Genomic DNA, 22228 nt, shown 5'->3' on the forward strand with positions numbered 1-22228 from the left:
GAACTGAACATACAAATCCGTAGAAATTAGAGTGGCGTGGGGAAGTTCTGGGTGTTGGCCGTGTGTAAAGGGTAAGGACTCTATCCAGTCAGCTGGTTTGGGCACACTGGGCCAGAGTCTGTTCCCTATCATTATTGATTCACTGATGTACTGAGTTGGTTCCAGTTATGACCTTGACATGATGTTTATATCATTTAATTTTAGTTCAGTGGAAGTGTCTAAGTAATTAGCTTCTGTAAGAAGTTTAATTTAATTTAAGTGGAACTTGTAGGAAGCATTTGGAGTCTTTTTTTATATTTTCAGATTTGCAACTGCCTTATCGATCATTGCAGCATAGGTAATTCAGTAGTGTAGTTGATGGCTACTGCCTTTATTACCACGTGAATAGCTATGTCCATTACCAGCACACTGTTTCTTAGATTTCACAAAACAAGCAATGAAAATGAAGTTAATTTCTGCCTACCAGTGAGCTATTACCATTTCTCTGGCTGCCAGAATTTATTAAAAGCTACTGTTTCTTTGAAAGAACAGTTCTCTGTCTCTGTATCTGTGATACAGAAAGGACTGTATATGTCAACAAAGCTGAAAATAACCAGTAAACAATTTGCAAACTCAAGGACAGGTAATCCCCAGTGACAGACAGACACAACCTCTGTCTTCTAACTACGATGCCTGAGCTGCAACTTATCTGGGAATGTAACATTTATTGTAATGTGAAGCAGCTTGGATGTATTGTGAACAAACTGTGATAGCTGTCACTGTAAATTTCTGACCAATGTTCTCTTACGTTCTCTCTTAGCAAAGTTCTTGTCAATGCTTATTTCTATAGGTTATATGTATATACACATGCTTTATTTTTATATGCATATGTTTATATATATATAATCAAGCTGTCATTATGGGAGGCAGCAAAGTCTGTGGTATAGTTTTGTCAGCAAACTTTGGGTAAAGTGAGAAATTTAACTCCACAAACACAACCTTGTACCTGTGTGTGTATATATAAAGCAAACATCAGTTATCTGATCTATGATATCCTTTATTTGAGAGCCATTTTTGTATCACTATCGTAGTTCACTGGTCAGACAGTTACAGTGCTTAAAGGTCAATCAATTTTTATGTTCTGAAGTTTCAGATGTTTATATTCCTAATGCAGTTATCTCAATATTTTGCATCACATCATTAATCTCACTGTTACTCCATATCCAGATAATTTTCTCCTTTACTTCCAGTATGTCCTCCAGTCCCTTTCCAGGCAGGAAAGAGTTAGTTACTCTCCTGAGATTTCTGACTGACTACTTGGATGATGTACAGCTGACCAGGCTCTTCTGGTAAATTTTATGCTGGTTTTCTTCAGTTATTATTTATGTCCTCCTGGATTAAGTGTCATCCAGTACCAATTAATTTATCAGATCCAAGTATATTTATCAAGAACGTCAATTAAAAGCATCATGACATCATTTTCATTGAAGGATTAAGGTAGACCATCTATGAAGACATGATATACTTCCTTTAGCTGCTCAAAACAGAACTTCCAGGCCTATGCCATATGCGTGAATGTCCTTAGAAGAGAATTAGCACCAGTTGTTTGACCCTGATATTCCAGGGAGATTCCTACCCTAAACAGAAGCTGTGTTTCCCCTTCTGTATCTAGACTAATAGGGAGTTTGCGTAACAGCAGTGTGTTGCTGTGGTGATCTGCAATTCGGTAGCTTTTCCATCTCAAAATATGACTCTGCATGGTTCGTCTCCTTCCCTGTTTTACTCCTCCTTTCTCCCTTGTATATGTTAAATTTTTTAAGGAAATACACAGCTGGTAGCTGTCCATGGGGAGCTATGGGAGATGTTTCACACAGGTATGAAAGAATCAAAGTATTGGTGTGCTTAGAATATCAGAGAATACCAGAAATCCCTTGCAAAGGAGCAAACGTGTATCAGCCTCAGAATGGCAGGTTGCTTGGGAACCCAGGATCTCCTTTTTCTAAACTGTCTCTAGAGAGTTTGGTGCTATTGCATTTGCTACTGGGAGATTTTATGAACTTTGTAGTAGAACTTTATGGTCAACAAGGTATAGCAATGGGAGTTAGATGTGTCCAGGTGAAGAGAGAGGTTTCATTTTTTTTCATGGACAAGTGACGAACTGCCAGTGTGCAACAAAATACAGTTCAGACAGTCCCCAGTAGATTGTCTTGGGACTACTTGTGAAGGTAGGTCCAAACCATGGCTGCTTGTGTGTCTTGCCTTTCTCACTCATGGGCTATACTGCCTTTATAATAGATATGCTTTTGTTTATACATACCATATTCCTTCTGACCAACATGTTTTCTCTTTTCTGCCCATCTTTAGCATAAATCAGTGCTTTTTAATTTCCCAGTATGTTCAGGGGTTACTCAGTGTAGTACTCACCAGTAATACGTTAATACATTGTCCATCTGTTCACTTGGATGCTGATTTAGTTGAATTTGGTAGTGAGAGCATGCTGAAATTGTTAAGGTTAATGACTCAGTGCTTTACAAGAGAAAATACATTTGATGTTCAATTGATTGTTTGAGCTGTTGTATTGAATAATATGAATATTTAGCTACTTAATTTCATGGAAGAGCATCTTTGTTATTCCACTAATGTTAGTGAAACTGATGACGTCCTCATCAGTTGGATACATTGCTTTGCTCAAAAAGAATCAGTTTGGTCTCACAAATCCTAGTGCTTTGATGTCCCAAACATTCCATGGTGCATTCAGAAGGGGAAAATTCTTTACATAAACCTGCCGTACAGTAACAAAAATTCACAGCTTCTTTAGCATTCACCCTGCATGAATACATGTTGTTGCTCTAAACTGTCCTTGCAGATTCTCATAGGCTCTTCATTTTCTTGGTATTGATTGAGGGCTGTTGAAAGTCAGTGGAAGAAAGATAGCCTAGAAGTTAACAGAGTCAACAAGATATGGGAAAACATGTGAGAAATTTGCTTAGACACCAATTATTGCTTCTGTTTGATAGCCTGCTGAAGCATCTAGTTACTGAAAACATGTATTATCTGAGGACAGAAGACACTGAATTATCTGTCCTCCCTGGAGGAGTAAATGGCATGTTGCATTCAAGATAATGTTTTACCATTGTTGTTCTGAGTGGCTAAATTCAACAGACCAACTAAAAAAATCTTCTGGCAGAGTATCTAGAATAAGTATCAGAACTTGTTTGCTGTCAGCAGATATTAGTAGTGTGACACTCAGCTTTGTCTTTTAATACTTTGGGGAAAAAAATCAAGATCACTGGCTCATCAAACAGCTGTGATTTGAGTCAATGATACATTCTCTCAAATAAAATTTGCAATGTTTGGTCTATCTTATCGTGGCCATTAAAGAACTGTTTAATAAGGCTTTCAGTAAATAAATGTTGCCTTTGAATCATTATTGTTGTTCTTAGCAAAAGCCAGTTCTAATTCTTACTGCAAAATGGTGAGCCTCCCACCTACACAATATCTGTCCAGTGGATAAAATCAGATTCTTCTTTCAGTGTAATAACTTAAATAGGTTTTTAAAGCACTAAAAATAAAACCTGGAAATCGAAGGCATCAAATCAGGAAATAAAAGCATCGTGCTTTATAATATTTGCGATTATGAAAGACATTGTCACTGGGATTCATGGCTTATAGCAGGACATTGTTAGGATGATCTTACTGGCACTGCATGTTTTCTCATAATTTGAATACTCACAATTGATCATAAAATGTTACAAAATGTTCTTGCACCCTTCACACGACATCCAAGAAAAGGTGTTCTCTTGTACATGTAGTGAATCTGAACTGAACCTCCTGTTTATAACCTTCTGAAACTTTGGGAAGATCCTCTGTGAGGTTCCAGATTTCTGGCTTGGGCTGCTTCCTCCTACTTAAACTGCTGATTCTGCTTTCAGTTTAAAAAGCGTCAAGGGAAAACTCTAGAGAGGAATAAAGCTATGCAAGTATCCTGATATCTTAGAAGTTGCTTTCTTTGTGCTGTGGTCTGTGAATTTATAGCTTTAGAGTGATTATTTCAATTCACTTACTAATGCAAGGAAGAAAGCATTAAATTAAAAGAGATGAGAGAAAAGTGCTTATATTCTTTTCCTGTCTGATGACTGTTGGCTTGAGTTTTTCTGGCTACAATTGAGTTGAATAATAAAATAAATTGTGCAGCAGTGATTCCAATTCTGCCTCTTCTGTTTTCTGTCTGCTAGTCTTTCTAGTCTGCTTTGGCAGGCCTTGCTTATTTTGTCCAGCATCTGGTGACATCACAAGGTCAGTGCACATCTTTACCAGAACATTAAAACAGAAAATAGATTTCATTTTGTTTCATTTCTAAAAGTTCATTGGTAAACTGAAAAGGTAGAAATACCAAAGAAAAGCCTCCTGTCAGAAGCTCCTTCTGACATGCCCATTTTCACAAAGTAGGGTCATTCTCACTTTGAATGAGATTTTTGACACACGTTAGGCTGTGGCAACTGCAAAGCTTTGCTTTCTAAAAATAATTTAAAAACACACACATATTATGTCTTTAGTTTCATTTAAGTAATAACCAGTCGAAATCAACTTTTATGTGGCTTTATAATCCTTTTTGGATTTGGGGGGAGAATATTTAATTAGATACCAAGAGCATTTGCTAGAAGGGGAAAAGTCAGCCTACTCGTAAGATGGAGAGGTGTGCACTCTCTTCTGCGATGTATTTGCAGCTTTAAGGGCCTTTATTAGTGAGAAATCTATGCCATACATTAACGCCTGGTTGTTATACCATTGATTCAGTTTAACCTACGCATTAGAGAATGACACTTTGGCTTCAGTATGTTCTATGCTAGATAATCCACTTTTTCAGTAAATATATTTAAAAATCTGCTTCAGTCTGCAGCACCCTCCCTAACTGAAAGTATTTGAGATAGCTGATGTTAAGCTATATCTTAGTCTATGAAACACCCTTTTCCATAACTCTTTTCTTGATCCTTCTTCCAGCTAATCTCTGGTTCAATCTCTTACACCCTGCCAGGAGAAAAAAGGAAAGTGGAGAAGAGATGGTCTCTTAGCCTAGCTGAGGTGAAACACCTGTTTCACAAAGGAATACAATTGTATGCTTGCTGCCAAGACTCCATATTGCCAATTGCTTGACTTAGGGTAAAATGGAAGAAGGAATTAGTGAGAGCCTGCGGTGCAGGTTTCAGAGGTATTTTTGTTCTTCTCACCACTCTGTCTTTATCTTTTCTTCTGATGAGGCTTTCTCCTTCATGCTATGACAAATTTTTGGCAATGGTTTTGAATACAGATGCAGACAAGTCCTCATGGAATTGTAAGCCTCTGGATTTCTGGGTAATAGTTTTGGGCACTAGCATAACTTTACAGTGTGTGCTCTGCAGGTGAATTCAGCCTCCCAACTAAACTTGTTTCCCATGTTGATTCTGAAGGTAAGCACTGACTACTTGCTTTACGTTTTAGTGACCAGACACTGCACGTTTGTGTGTGTCCCTCAGGTTGCTGCAATTCTACTCTTCATACTGTTGTATTACAAAAAGGCAGAAAGGGTGAAACAGGTTAATAGCTCATAGAACAGACACAGCATGCATATGTGTATATATATGGACAGGTAACAGATTATATTCTCAGTCTTGATGCAGCAGAAGCTTTATACCCCTAAATTCTCCTCTGCTAGATATTATTCTTTGGTCTATTTGAAGAAAATAAACAGCTTTCTCTTGGCTTTCATCCTTCTTTGGGGTATTTGCTTTGCAGGCTTTAGCAGTGTTAGATTAGCATCTTTATACTGTTTGGCCTACCTGTACAAATTTCAGAAGGATTTTTGCTCTCGCTGCTTGCTCTCTGTTGTACCTTCCTACAAGTCTTTTACTTTTGTGCAGTACAAAATTGGTGGCACAAATCTTGTGAAGTGCTGAAGGGCGAAGCTGGTGCAAATATGGACAATACAGACAAACATTAACAAGGGTGAAGTCAAACTGATTAAAGAACTTTAGCCTAAAGACTGTGTTTTTCCAGACTGAGCATTATTGCTGAGTAGAGAAACTTCCACTGCATGTTATTTAAAAACAAACAAACAAAAACATTCTGGAGGTATTTGTGTATTATTCACCAGGTTAAGGACACAGGGATGTTTTTTTTACAAATGCTGGAGAATATTCAGCTGGCGAGAAAAATCTATTCAGGTATGGAATGAGAGCATATTAAGGAGTTATTAATTACATAATTTGAGTTTTCTGACTGGTAATTTAACTGTTTCTAAAGTAATGGTCAAGAAAACAGGACTGTCTGTTGTGGATGCAGCATTGTCCTGGCCTAGTAAAGAAAATTGTTTGTTGTATGTACCACAGAACCGTTTCCAGCTCTAAAACAGTATGTGGAAAAATACAATTTTTTTTTATTATTTTTTTTGTTAGTGACAGGAAAACAGATCTCTAAAGTATCTCTTGGTATTTACTCTGTTTTACATTAAGTCACCAGTAGTGCTGTGGGATTTTATTCATGATTTAAAATGCATTGGTTGAAAGTTGGCATGTAAATTGAAGGTATGCTATAAGACAGTACACAAGGGATGGCAAATTTAGTACCTTTAAAAGGTGAAGCATTCTGTTCACTTAATTAGTTGAGGAAGGATAAGATAAGTTAGAAAAATGAGTCTAGTAAATCAGAAGTTAATTTTAGTGCAAGTGCCCATCATAAATAAGCAAGAGTAAGCCAAGTTTGGGGGTTTAAGGGTTTTTTTCCTGCATTTTCGATCTCCATTTAATCGATTCATAAATCAATTAATTACTGTCATGAGATCCGAGGGCAGCAGGAAATTGGGTTCAAATTAAAAAGAAAAGGAGGCAATTTGTTTTAAGATTGAAAGTTGAATGTTCAATCGAAGTTTAATCAGAAGTGACCCATTATTTGAAAAGTGGAACATCAATGTCTTTCTAATTTCACAGAATGCTTCATTAAATGAGTATTGAAAAGATCAGGTTAACTGATCATTCCAAAAGGAAGATGAAACAAAGGGGGGGGAGGGGTTGGAAGCCCGCTTCCAAATAGATGTTATGCCTGTTCATTTCTCTTCTCAAGAGCTCATAGAGAAACCAAATCATTACACTGGGAATTCAAGGATTATTGACGTGGTCCTTTCTGAATTGTACAGACTGTATGATAAGAACATAGCTTCATATCAGAAGAGCACATGTTCTTAATCTATTTGGCTAGCTGTGTACCTAAAGGACAATTTACAAAAGGCAAGAAGGACATTATCAAAGGCATGACTGGAAGCTGAGCCTCCTAAATTTTAGGGTGTCTCAACAGCAGTCTGACCTTGAAAAAGTTTTTCCATAAATCGATACGATGTTGAGAGCATTCAGCTGCACAATACATAGAACAATCTGCACATTGTGCAAAGTGGGGGGTGATACTAGTGCCTGACTAGAAGTGAAGGCAGATGAATTTTGTTTGGGAAGTGATTGTGGGAGAGTTTGAGGACAGCAACTGTAGCTGTAACTCCTACTGTGGGTAGAAAACATGAAGGAATAACATAATTGCTTTTAGTGCTCTTTGGATTAGCATGTCTTTTTCTTAGTGCGTGTTTACCAGAAATTTGCTTAGCATATTGCTGTTAAAAAAAACCCACTCGCTTGTTATGGTGAGCTTCCTGAAAGAATAAATGAGGAGTCTGATTCACTTTCTTGCTGTTGGAAAGTGTTGCTCTTGCTGTTAAATGCTGAAAGGTACTCTTGCAACATCATCTAGACTCATAGCTCTGCCATGTGCTCCCTGGGATAAAGAGTGGGCTTCTGCTACTTGGAAAGTTAATGCAGCTTTCTCTGATGAGCATAGTACTTGAAAGACAATAAAAGGCAACAGAAACAGAATATGTTTGGCTTTCTAGTAGTTCTTTATGGACGTGTCTTTTATGAAAAAAAAAGGGAACAACTGTTTTAAACATTTCCCTTTATAAGTGCAGAGCAAGGTATTTCAGATGTTAGCAAGTTATTTCAGATAGTAATCTTGGATTAACTATTTGCAAGTATTATTTGTCTGTACACAATAATAAATGTTATCTATAAATCTGTACAAATATATAAAATTGTAGTAATTTTATATATTTCATGTGCACTCCATAGGAAGGGCTTTGTTTTCTAGGCAGAAAATTTAGTCACGCAAAAATACTCACACCTGCTTAAAGCAGTGATTCTGAATGACTCCTTTTCAAGATCTTAGCAAGCAGGGTCTTGATCCCATGATGAACAAAATGACTTGCTACTTCTGATGACAAAATGTGGTTTGATTTAGATGCTGATTGTTGCTTACTTATGTTGTGTTCCTTTAAAAGGCCGTGGCTGAGGCGGTAGCAAAGGCTACCCGTTTACCTTGCCCAGCTGCTGTGGTCTCGACTAGGTTGGAGAAAGCCTTTGGAAGGAGGGTTTGATTGCTCAGTGGCTTTCAGACAAGGAACATACTCATCTGGGAGAGTTTTCCAGAGCATAGGTGTGGCAAACAAAAAAGAGAGCAACTGGGCTGGTGTCAGAGGGGAATAGTAATAAAATCGAAAAAGAACCCCAAACCTTTCAATACAGAAGGGACTGATGAGAAGAGCAGGGAGCATATTCATAGTCTGACCACAAGATGGGTAAAAAAACCCAACAACCTGGTTTCCTGGGGATCCTAGCAGGGGCTGTGCTGAGTTTGTTGCAAAATGGAGAGTCACTGAAGGGTTGCGGGGCTGAGGAAGAACCTAAATATAATGACTCCTTGTGCACAGAAACAACAGGCAAAAGTTATTTCCAAAGTGGTTTTTATTTTGTTGTAGTTTTGCTTTTTAATAAAGGCTGTTGTCCTAGATTCAGTTCTCATAAAACCTAGTTTTAAAGAAAACTAAAGTTTGTCTTTTCAGGTGTTTGCCTCCAGGCAGATACCAGAACTGATCCACGTCAGAGCTCTAGCTGACTTGGGGTTCAGTCACACCACTCACTTGTGTAATTCAAACACTTACGACCCAGTATTTCTTTCCATTTAAGTTGTGTGAGAGGAGCAAGACCTTCTGCTCCATGAAGGCACTTAAATTAAGAGAATGGGTATGAAAGTATACTTGCGGTGTGTGTATCTCTCGCCATTGAATATGAGATGAGCGTAGGACAACTAGAATCCTAACCTGTTCTCTGCAGGTGTGTGTCTAGAGTAGGGTGGGATAAAAGCCAGTTAAGCGGTGTTTCCCTGCTTTACAGGCATCTGATCCATCAAGTTTTAGATTCCAGAGAAAGAATATTTGTCTAGATGGAGCGATAATCTGATCTTGTGTAGCAAATCTAATTCAGTAATCATTCCCTTCACTGACTCTCAGTAAGGTACTCGAGAATGAATATAAATAATGTAATTCTTTTAAAGTTATTGATTGCAATTATGTGAATGATGATGAACAGCATTAGCACCACCATAGCAGAATGACAGTGTTCCTCAACCTCCCCCCAGTCAAATAACATGGCTCTGTAAACTAGTGTGCAAACTTAAAACAAAGATGAATAGGTGTTGTGAATTAATCTTGAAGTATGTATTTTATCTTTATAATAAATGACTTTGTGCATCTTCTCCCTGAGATCTAAAAAAACAACAAAGTAGTAGTTTTCTGAAGGGAAGAATGACTTCATTTATTATGCTGATAAATCTGTGACAAATTATACAACACACAGATGCATCATTGAACACAAAAATTTGTACAATTTGGTGCTAATTATATATATATAATTTTTTTTTAAGAAAGTGGTGGGAGCTTACTACCAGAAATAATCTTCTAGAAATATATTGAAATACTGGTAGAATATTGATGATGGAGGCATTAATTTGTCAAAAAAAATGAACAAGCAAACTTACCAGCAATGTAATGTAGATTTTTGAGACATACCTTTCATTGAGTTTTCTGGAATATGTCTATGAGACATGTCACACTGTTGATGACATGTCATCTGCAGGGAACTATGCCTAAGTTGAGTAGTTTTGAGCAGAGCATATTGGCGTATCACATCACTGATACAATGCACTTGTGTCCCACGCTTGTTCGGGAAGAGAGCTAACAGTGCTGTGCCCAATTAAGAACTAGCTCTTGGATCCATGTGATATACTGCATGGTGCAGTACAAACATAATTCCGATACAGCTGGCATGTATCAGATACCACCATTTTATCCCCCAGGGGTACATGAGTAAGATACTTACTTTATATTATTCATTTCGAGGGAGAAGGTAGGGGGTTTTCTCTGCTACTTTTTAACTACTTTAAATTGACTTTTACAGCTCTTTTAGCTAAAGTACCATTTTTCTTCAGTCTTTGTATGGCTTAGAACCCAGCATGCGAAAGAGCAAAGCTCAGTCACATAAGAAGAGGTTGTACAAGCCAGAACAAAGCACCTAAATTGTTTGTCTCTTTCATTTGCTCCCTTCCTGATGTTTAAACAATAAACGCTACAGAGTGTTTTTAGCAAGTGAAAAGGTAGCGGAGTGCCAACCTTACAAATCAATCCTGTTAAAGCTCAGATCAGTTTTAATATTTTTTTAACCAAAGCTTTATTTGGCCACTGCTCAGCATGCAACCTCTGAATGCATATAACGTTATGGCTGTCGAAGAACGTTTTGGGCATCATTACTAAGTTTAATGCCCCTAAGAAGGGCCTTCACTTCTTGTGAGTACAGAGTATGAGTCTTTTTCGGAGTACAAGGACAGAAGCTATTGAAGATCAGTATATATCAAGAGGAGTAAACTGAAGATATATTAGTCTAGTAGATATGGGAAGCTGGTATTTGAAAAGGGCATGCTTCCAGAACGTTGTCAATATTGCCTTACAGTCTGGGAAATAATCTAAACCAGAAGAATTATTCATCTTAAATACAGGACCATGGGCTTCTGTGAATTTTATTTGGAATTCAATCTGAAAAGACTAGACATTTTTCAAAATTATTTTCATAGAGATGTAATCATAGTATAATCTCATGATAATTTAGGCATTTCTGAGCCAAGGATATTGTCAGCTTCTTATTGCTGCTAGTACTCTTTTATACATAAATTCATGGAACATAAAAATTGCACTCAGAATTGGGGTACCTCTTATCAGGTCCTATGTAAAGCTCCAGAACTAGCATATGTGAAATGTTATGATTATGAATCTGGCAAAATATATTCATTACATGAGTCACACTCCTCTGTTTAACCTTTCTTAATAGATAAGTTTTCTTATATTCTTTTTACTGTCTCCAGAAAAAAAACAGTGGCGTTAAAAGATGCATGCAAAATGTTAGTTCTAGGACTAGCCTAACTTAACCTGAAACTGGATACTTCCCTAGAAATTCTGCCAGGGCTGTCAAACAAAGGACAAGACTAGTTTCCCAGCACTCAGATGCAAAGACACGCTACAAGGAAGCATGTTAATGAGAGGCTTGTAGTCCCTCTGCAGTCCCCAATCAATCCCTCTGGGAAGCCTCTATGTGATTGTGTGGCACACAGTGCATTGTACACTAAATATGAAATACAATAAAGGAACTCAGGATATTCTAGTTAAACACAATAATATATTTAGGTGCTGGCGTCCAAAATTAAAATCAAAACCCGGAATAGGATTCATGGACAAGGAAAGATTTAGGCCTTCCAAAAGGAGATAAAAAATATTATGATGCTGAACTTAGTTACCTAGAGTTAACCAGACTTTGGCAGAGGGCTTGAGGCAAAGTTTTGTTCCTCTCCAGGATGTAGGTAAATGTAGTGGATGCATCTCTGTTTATTTGTGCTTCAGAGTTCACTTTGAAGAGTATGTTTAAAAGAACTGCTCATAGCTGATACATTTTAGAATGGCATGATACTCATGCACTTGTCACACCTTTCTGCTGATCTCTGAAATAACTTTGGCCATAGTTTCTGTGCTTTAATACTGAACTCATTGCTGTTGGTGAAGAGTGAGCGTATTCAAAGTAGGGTTACCAAATCAAGCATCTCAGTCCATCAAGGTGCCCTCTACACCTATTTTTATACCAGGTGGGGATTATATAGGCACTAGGTTCCTAGCATTTCCCAGAGGGGCATTTCAGGTCATGCCTAAAAGCAAAACTAGAGGCACTCCACAAAAGCAAGGATAATTTTAGGATATATGTCTCAGGAGTTACAGGGATGTAGAGAAAGATTTTTCTTTTCAGGTTGGTTTCTGGGTTATTATACCAAGTTCAGGAACACAGTTTTAAAACAATTACTCTTTTAGGCATCTGTGCACCTTTGAGGCTTGAGGTTTTGTTTTGTATTGTTTTGCTTTTTTTCAGTCTGCACGTGGGTATCAGTTTGTTGTTTCCTTGTGACAGCAAATATGCAACCTAACTTCTTGCTTTCTCACAGTACAAGAAGAGGCAAACATCTTGTACAAACAATATATTGATTGCCTGGTGTTAAAAAGAGTAGTCAACCTAAATGATATAACTCTAGGGAATTGACCAAAAAAACATATTATGTAGATGGTATTACTGTATACAGAAGTAGGATGGTTACAGAAGATAAAAGTACATTCTTTGATTATTGTGTATACATTTATTCCAAAGACTAAATCATGAAGTACTTAATAAAATCTCTGATTGCTGCCCAGCTCAGAATGAAACATGTGTGGATATTTTTTCTCCCTCTAGGCAAAATTTGTAGCTGCTTTGGGAAGTGTAATTACGAAGACAACTTCCATTCCAGAAATAAAGTCATAAGACTTAGGGGGGTTTGCCTCTTTCAGGGACTTGGAATCAGTTAATTAGATCAGTGAAATAAGTTTAATAACTGACAAAACTTAAGAACAATTTGAAGGATTTTTCAACCTCTGAACAAAATCCAATAAGCATTTGAAGGAGGAAATCAATGTGGAATCCTAAAAGGCTTCTTATTTCTTTCTCACAGAATTCTACCTTTCTCTCCGAAGCTCTTTTTCCTGTACATACAACAAAAACTGAAGAGCTGGATCCCTCCTTCAGCCTGCACGAGACCATTGCAAAGGTAACAGAAAAGGGGATGTCATCTATACAAACTTTCCATCACAGGGCCAAATTTGAATTTGTTAATGATTTTGAAAGAGAATCTATTTTTTTCTGTGAATACTTTGTATGTCGCTAAAAGCTGTGCAGTGTTTTTTCACTGAGATTCACTTTTGGAATATTCTTTACTGTTACATTGGTCAACTTATGTCATCAAAACACTTTTATGTGCAAATGCTTCATTTTGTGTGATTCAGTTGTATTTTGCAGGGTTCACATTGAACTTATTGGCATGAGTGCCGGGCATTGAGACTCGCTAGATGGCAAGAAGTGGCGAGTTTGTTGCTGTCAATTTTGTCAGTGAATAGGGTCTCTGAGGGCACCTTCACATGCACAGATACTTGGTTTTACGAGCTGTCACAGTGATGCTCACATGGGAGGAAAGGGTGGCCATCCCATGATTCTGGAGAGTGCTCTACAGAGGAGATGCTCCCAAAGTTAATGTGTTCTGACTCCCCTCTTGTCGCTCCAATATAATACTCCCTCCATGTTATTTATTAATACAATCAAAATTACTCCTTGCTCTAAAGTGCTCTTTCTTCACTCTGTCCACTCAGCAAGCCCTGTTCTCTACAAAGAGACATGACTACAAATGAGTCCAGCTTAATGGATTCGTACACTTCTTATAATTGGATTTCTTATAAACCAGAGCTATGTGGACATCACAAACAGATTTCTTTGTTTATTCAGAGCTACTTCTTTTGGAAAAGCAGCTGCTGTTGAAACATTTCTTTTGGCAACAACAAAAATATATTCACAAAGATCAGCAACGTGCAGATTTAGCATGTGGGCGGATCAGCATCTTTGGCAAAATAGACAGTGACTGATCTTGGGGTTTCTAGGGGGTTTTTTGTTTGTTTGTTTGCTTGCTTGCTTGCTTGTTGTTTTTTTTTTTGTTTGTTTGTTTAAAAAAGAAGCACATATTCCTAGACATGGTTTTGAAGCTTGGCAGGGTCTGACAGTTAAGGAACAGTCACAGGACAAGAGTCTTCTGTGAAGCCCTTTTAATGGAATTGGTGGTTTTTAAGCCATCCTTGATGCCAAACTAACTGAAAAGATTCACCAAATTTCTTCCCAAAGACTGAGGGAAGTAGGTATGTGATTATTTACTGTGTAATTAATTTGTGATTTACTATTTAGTGTGTGATGGGCCATGTGTAATCTGAATAATCTCTACTTTAGTATTTGCTCTATAATGTTGACTAACAGAAGAAAATTTATTAGTTGACTTGAAGCATTTTGATCCTGTTTAAACTGTTAGAAATTATTTTAAGTAGGTTCATTGAACATTACAACTTCCTTTGATAAAACTTGATGAAGATTGCACTAGGATACGACTATATTTCCATTTTGCTTTTCAGACTCTGTAGCCCAGGATGCTTCTATAAAGATGAATAGTATATGCAGCAGTAGAGTGAGATCCTCAGCTGGTTATTTTGTCATTTTTAGCTTTTTTAAAATTTATTTTAGTTTTCTAAATTTCATCTATTGTTTACTCTTTTTTATAGTTAGATAATGGAGTTGTTACCTCTTGGTTCCCTCCATTCCCCCCCTCAGACTTTTTCTCAGAATAACTAAGCCAGCCACTGTCTTTCCCTTCTCCTGCAAGATGGGATTTCCTTTGCCCCTCCTTTACCCTAGTGTTTGTCATCTGTTCCAATCTGAAAGCATTTTCTTTGGGTGAATGTCCAGAAATGTATGCAGTATTTTATATAAGGACTTAATATTTGCTTTGTGTAGTAACATTTGTCCAGCTTCATGCTGAGGTGATGTCATATCACCTTTCCCTTTGTAAGATCTTTTTTCAGCCGTACATTTGATTCTAGTGGCTCCATGTTAGTGCAGACAAGCTGCGGCATATGTAGTCTGAATTCTAAAGAGTCATCCATTTTTTTAGAAATTTTCTTTTTTAAACTGACACTGGTTTCCATGCTTTGGGCAACCTGAAAGATTGCTGGGGCTCTGGTGGTGGTGTTTTTTCCTGTCTCCATTATCAGAACTCTAAATGTGTCCTCTCTGTACTGCACACATATCGATTCTCAATGTGAGCCCTTTAAGGGGGAAAAAGCTTAATGAAGTTTTATTTCTTTGAAAAGAAGAAACACGTATCAGTTTAGCTTTTACGAAAACTTCTATAATTACTACAAGAAAGGAAATTCAAGTCACATGGGGATACAAATCTTTTAAACAATACCTATTCTACACCATTCCATGGTTGATCAGTTATCCATGGTCAGTGTATGAGTGCTAGCAGAATTCTACATGTTATACTGTGCACATGAATGATGCACGATACAAAATATTTTTTGGCATTTATCAGTTACTCTGTATGCCTGGTGGTTGTCTTTGAGCTGGCATAGTTAATAATAAGATACGTTTTTATTTGAGTGAAAGAGAGAAGTGGATAAAAACCCAGAAACATTATATATCCTGAAATACCATTTCATCTTGTATCTTTGAAAACAGAGTTTTGTTGACTTTTCTAAGCAAGCTAAAAGGAAAAACACTTTTTATTTGGACTTTTAAGTTGCAAAAGCAAGTTATATTCATGAGACTACCAAAATTCTGATGCAATTCTCTGAACACCTCAGAAACCTTACAGTTTGAGTTATCGAGACTTCTTACTAAAGTCTTTAAAGTAAAAATAACACCTGGATATGGGATTTAAAGGAAATGCTGTAATTTATTTAGTTAGCCATGGTTTAACCCCAGCTGGTGACTAAGCACTACACAGCCACTCACTTGGTCCCCCCACCATGGGATGGGAGAGAGAATTGGAAGAGTAAAAGTGAGAAAACTGGTAGATTGAGATAAAGACAGTTTAACAGGAAAAGCAAAAGCCGTGCACGCAAGCAAAGCGAAACAAGGAATTCATTTCTTACTTCCCATGGGCAGGCAAGTGTTCAGCCATCTCCAGGGAAGCAGGGCTCCATCACGCATAACGGTTACTTGGGAAGATAAAACGCCATCACTCCAAACATCCCCTCTTCCTTCTTCTTCCCCCAGTTTTACATGCTGAGCATGACGTCCTATGGTCTGGAATATCCCTTGAGTCAGTTGGGGTCAGCTGTCCCGGCTGTGTCCCCTCCCAACTCCTTGTGCCCCTCCAACCTTCTTGCTGGCTGGGCATGAGAAGCTGAAAAATCCTTGACTTAGTAGAAGCACTACTTATCAAGTGTTATCAACATGATTCTCATATTAAATCCAAAACATAACACCATATCAGCTACTAGAAAGCCAAAACCAGGACACCTTGTATTTTGTTTCCTTTGGTAAATCTTAATGGCCAAATAAAAATCTGCTTAAAAAGCTAAAACATAGTTAAGTTTCATAGCACTGAAAAAGTCCATTTTCCATGTGTAGAAGCATGTATTTTACACCTGCTTACGTGAAAGACTTTGTGTTTAAAATGACAGTCTCAGTTCCTTTAGCAACCAGCTGAGACCTGATCTGAATGACTCTGCACCTATTGGAACATGAACAAGAATTGGTATTTTTGAGACACAGTATATATTTTTTGAAGCTCTACTTACTTTATGGTATCAAACTGAGGTTTGGAAACAGAAAATGTTGAACTCAATGCAAGAAGGCATAGTGGTGCTGGGTGGTGATTTTTGTAAAAGGAATATTTGCTTTACTAAATTGAGATTTGTTTATTCAGACTTGCTAGTGAGGATGTTACAGAGTTGAGATATCTGGATAAAAAATGGAAATACCTCAAAAAAGCAAGTGTTAAGAAGTAATATCTTTTACCAAATTTCTTATCTATTGATGGTTTTATAGTGGAGGAAGGTTTGACCTGGTTTTGGTCTTTTTTGCATATTCAGAGTATTAGATATGGGCAAACCAACTTATCCAAGCTGATTGATTTCAGAAAAAGTTTATGTTACTTCTTGGTTGACATATAGCCTCTGGATTAGGAATGGCCTCGCTATTTAAGAACAAAACTCCATTTGGTACAAAAGTCTACCACTGGCAGTAATAAGTAGTAGATTCTTGGGGAATAAATATGTAAAATCAGGGAGTCATAGTATGATACTTGCTCTGGTGTACTTTCCCACTTACTGTCAGTTGGCAGTGCAGTATTGCTTAGGCTCATAATCACACCTCTACACCAATTTCGAGCTCTGTTACATGTGTAGTTATCTATGCCCTTTTTAAATTCATTTGCATTCTGACTTCCGTAACATCCCATAGCAGCGTTTCCCACAATTTAATGCCCGCAGCCCCCGCCTTACTTTAAACTTGCTGCTGGTTTATCTCACTAGGTTTTTTATGCCTTTGGAATGAGAAATAATAAACAAACATGCTGTATTTACTTTTTGATAACAGTTGCTTTCCTTTCTAAACTGTGTTGTGTCTGAGTGTGGTAACCAGTTTGAGCTGTCCCCATAGGTAAGTCATTCCTGCCTAATAATACGTTACCTCTGTACTTACACAGTTCTATGGCATCTCTTTTGCTTTATGGTAATTAGAACTATGTACCATATTCAACATGTTGAATCACTGTGGATGTATAGACTCTCTATGATATTTTCTTCTCTAATCCTTCCTCAATAATCTTCAACTTTCTATTGGTCTTTTTGACTGCTGTTATGTACTAACTGTTCATGATGACTTGAATATTTCTTTCTTCAGTGATATGAGCTAATACATACGTCCTGATTGTCTGTGTATACTCATAGGTTGTTTTCTCTCGTATGCATCACTTCATATTTTCCAACAATGAGCCTGCCATTTTTTATCCCAGTGCTCAAGTATTGTGCGATGCAGGTCAGGAAGGACACAAAGAACCAGTGTCTTTCAGTCTTGGTAGCAGAGGTGTGCTTAGTGTTCAGTTTGATGAAACTCATTTGCCACTGCATATCACTTGCAGTATGCTTTGCATGTATGGCCACTGAAGCTGTTGGAAAAGCTTTTGCTGGTTTTGGCAAGAAATTATTTCAGGCCCTTCATCTCTCTGAGGGAAAATAGGGCTTTAATGAATTTTTTTCTATGTGAATGGCTTGATACTAAGTAACAATGGAAAAATTTTAACATAAGTTTTTACATGGGATTCGGTGTAAGAACAAATAATCAGATAATGGTGGCTTGTGCTCTCCAAAGACAGTAGTTACCTTAATTTCATGAACACTTTGAAAAGGAGGAGATTGCCGAATGTGGCAGGTAAAATGAATGAGAATTGTGCAGCTATTAAGTGAAGAGATCTGTAATCTGAGTGCTTAGAAGATCTAATTTGTCAGAACACTTGTTAGATCAATTTATCTCAGAGCTTGGCACTGTAAAGGTGGATTTAGGGTAGATTGCTGCAAGGCCCAGGCTGATCGGAAAGATTCAGAGAAGAAAGAGAAATACATAGGCTTCCTAGTGGTGAAGAACCAAGGCATTCATTACAGCAGCATGTTGTAGTACAAAATTTAGTGATATCTTAAGTGAGATTTGTAGACCTTGTAATTTCAAGTGTGTTTTATAATACATTTATCAAGTATTAAAATGGAGAAATGTGTGCCTGTGTGGCAGTGAATAGATTTTCCCGTCAGACCAGAAGTCAAGTGAAACACCATTGGTATCAAATGCATACTCAGAAAAGTATGTGCTATTTTTCAATAAGTTTCATCAGTGTTATTCAGCACAGTGTTTCATGGTAACTAATCAATTGGAGTTACTAACAAGTTTGAAAATACTTTTGTGTTATGAGGTATGGTCACTAGAGTAGCCTAATAAGACTCAGATTATGCAGTTCTAAAAGCTTTAATGGCAGTCCCCCAACAGGGAGTGCCACTGGAGCTGCTTACCCAGTATCAACCATGGAATAATAATAATCTTTTATTGATTTTTACTTTGGCAGGCACCAAAGTGTTGGAAGGTACGCCAGAAGTGACATAATTGGTTTTAGGATGACTTATGGGTGCTGACAGATAACTCTTGAGAAAATTACTAGTGATCCTGATTATTCTACGTTTCAGTTACGGAGCTGCATAAAGTAGAACTGTCTACCGTAATGCAATTAACTTCTAAACATTAAATAAAACAGCAATAGGGAGCAGCGTTTCCATTTCTAGGGGAAGTAGGTTTTATTTTGTGTAACATACTGTAGTATTTCCATTTTTTAAATATAAACACTTCCAAGAAGATGACAGGTCCTGGACTGCAGGACTGTTGGTGAATGAAATTCACATTTTGACCACAGATCAGGTACAGCATAGGAATGTTGATTTGAGGAATTCTCTAAGAGGATCATATTGTTCTGTTCCTTTGAAGCATGGGAGAGATAATATATATTCCCATTTACCCATTGTCTAGTCCCATTAATTCTCTAATACAAGCATAGGGAATACCCATTCATCTTGGCAATGCAGTGATATCCATAGCTTTGGTAGTTCTTTGTCTGTAATGCCCCTAAAAATCAAAATCTGTGGTTTGGTGCATGCTACCTCTGCTAAATATTTTCATCTTCCTGCATGGTATTTGCTAATGAGCTCTTTTGTATGTTTATGCACTACAAAAGCTAAAAGTAACTATGGAGATATAGATATATAAAATTGCTATATGAAATTGCCATAAATTATTGAAATATTAAATTTATGAAACATAAGGTGGCAAACCCTTACAGTCCCAAAGACTGAGAATGCGGATTTTGAATCAGTAGAAGAACAGTATTAATGCTGTTTCCTGCCAGAGTTTAAAATCAAACCAAAATGTCATTGTAGTCAACCAGCTTGACATTTCTTTGCATTTCATTGAAGCATCTATTGTAGTTTTGGCAGGGATGCACAAAACACTTTCACAAACCATGTACAGCAAATCTATCTTACAAAGTTTTACTAGAAACTTTTCTGCCAGCATGTTATTACTGGCATAGCTATTTCAGCAGAGTACAGTCACATTCATGTGTTGTTCCTACTACAACATGCCCTTTTTGGTATCAGATTGGTCTTGAAAAAGCTGTGAGGCATGGTGCTTAGGCATCCCAGTGGCCTCTGCATCAGGGCAGCTGTACATCTGGATTTCCACTGATGTATCTTCCGTTTTCATTTAAAAATTTCATCTGTGTAGAACTAGAGGAGTTCACAGAATTGTTTAAGAGTTCTGAACAGCAGAGACAATATTACTCCAGTCAGAGTTGCAGCACTTGAAGTGCTAAAGTGCTCATGTGGCGCATGCAGAACAAATCAGAAATATTCACAAAACAAAAATCTGATGCACCCAAGTATATTGCATACCAAAGCCAAGCCCAGAAAACCCTTTATTCTTGCAAGGTCCAGGCAGATACATGGCAGCTTTCCCCTGCATCACTGTGTGGAGTGCTAACTGGAAATTTTTGCTGTTTGCCATGGTTTCCATCATGAAAACGTGACACTTTGGAGTGTCAATTTTCACAGGTAATTTCTCCACGTAACTTTCTTCAGTGATGTATTCCTTTTGATGTAATTTTTAAAATTCCTGTCTTCAATTGTGTATGCCAGACTTTCACATCATTTCTCAGTCTCTTCATCATCACACCTCCAACAACATGAGTTCTGCACAGACCAACAGAACTCTCATGTCTTTTTAAAGACAATTTGTGTTATGATTTTGTACTTTCAAAACAAATTATCAAAGCCTTCAGCCAAAAACCAGGAATGTGGACCAAGGGTAGGTGACAGACATGCTGAATGAAGTTAACATAACCGAAGCACAGCTCTCAGTGTATGATGTGAGAACCAAGCTGGGGGACCTAATCATTATCCATATTTCAGACAATCTGCTGTTGATACCAAATTTTTAGATGTGGAGTCTGACCTTGTTTTCAAGATAGCAGAATTGTCTGCAGTATGGTTTGAATGCTCTGTCATACATAAAAGCACCTGTATGGGTTTTTTTGCCTGAGAAATTGCAGAATGACTTGGGGCATCTCTTAATTTTTCTGTTTGTCCTCCCACAGCTGGCAGCAATTCATGCTGTTTCAGCAGCTCTCATCTGCCCTAAGGTGACGGAGCAGCGGAGGTGCAGCGTAATGCACCAGTTCCCAGATAGTCTCTCTGTAACTTAAATGACTTGCTTTGCTTTACTGATCAGCATCTCATATACTGGTTCTGAACATCTTACCAGTATTTATGGTTTAATGGTATTTGAGGTGTGCAAAGCAGAACTGTATTGTCTGTGGTGACAGTCTGACTGAATTCACACAAAACCAAACTTGCCCAAATTTTTCGGCAAAGAAGCACAGGCATATTTCACAGAAATGGTTTGATTTAGCACATATTCTCTTAAGCACACAAGTGAGAGTTTTTGTTTTACCTTTAGCCTTCTTGCATGAAAGAACATATAATCCAGTTCAAGCAGAAGGTAAATACAAACCTGCTGAAAACTCCCTTCTAACAATGTGTATTTTATTTTGTAACTATTGTCAGCAGCAATAAAAACGAGCAAATCTGGTGATACAAACTGGCACAGTAACTTTGGGGATGCTGCATGAATTGTGGTGAACAGAGAAGTAACAGCATTCGAAGGGAAAAAAAAAAAAAGCTGTCTGGGGATTTTCTCGGCATTAGATGTGAAAGAGGTGACTTTGCTGCTAAAGACATGAGGTATTCTGACAGACAGTCATACTGTGTTTGGCCAGACAGCATATTCTCTATCTGCTCTAGCCTAGTTAGGGTAGATATGCTTGGAATTTTTCAGTAGTTCTTTGTTCCTAAAAGCAAGTAGCCTCAAGGACTCTTGCACTTTATACGTGAACTCTGATGGATAAAGACTAGGTAATAAAAATAAGCTGAAATTGCAGACCCCCTGGTAAAAATTTGATGAACCAGCTGCACTGTCCAACACAACTTCACTTGGTTCAGTCAGGTATTAAAAAACCCTATTCCCCTACCCCCGTGAATTTCTCCACATCTTTCCTGCTAATAACTCCTTCAAAATGGAAGAAGCATTACAAGACAGAACTAATTCCATCTCCTGCTGTGCCATTTATTCGTGAAGTTGTGGAAAGATGTCAAGACTCAAGTATTCCAAGATTTTTTTCTGCACTTTTTTTTGAGTGGCTGCAATGTAATGTTTTCAGCTTAGAGAACTCTGACAACTATGAAAATACCAAAAGAACCGGGAAACTTTGGAACCAATAAACAAGGGAAGCTGAATGAACAAGAAAACATAGCCATCATTAGCAGCATGGTTTGTGTAGAAACCATTCCCGTGGATTGTCTCTT

The 22228-nt window shown here is 37.6% G+C and overlaps 1 protein-coding gene across 1 annotated transcript in view; it reads left to right on the top strand.

The window, feature by feature from the left end:
* The window catches only part of NAALADL2 (N-acetylated alpha-linked acidic dipeptidase like 2), a 644640-nt gene that overhangs the window by 415819 nt on the left and 206593 nt on the right, over positions 1-22228 (top strand). Inside the window, exon 13 of the mRNA XM_075031410.1 lies at positions 12904-12999. Coding sequence (XP_074887511.1) covers positions 12904-12999 — 96 coding nt within the window. The remainder of the gene's footprint in view (positions 1-12903; positions 13000-22228) is intronic.

This window comes from Buteo buteo, chromosome 7, assembly GCF_964188355.1.
Source record: "Buteo buteo chromosome 7, bButBut1.hap1.1, whole genome shotgun sequence".
Taxonomy (NCBI): domain Eukaryota; kingdom Metazoa; phylum Chordata; class Aves; order Accipitriformes; family Accipitridae; genus Buteo; species Buteo buteo.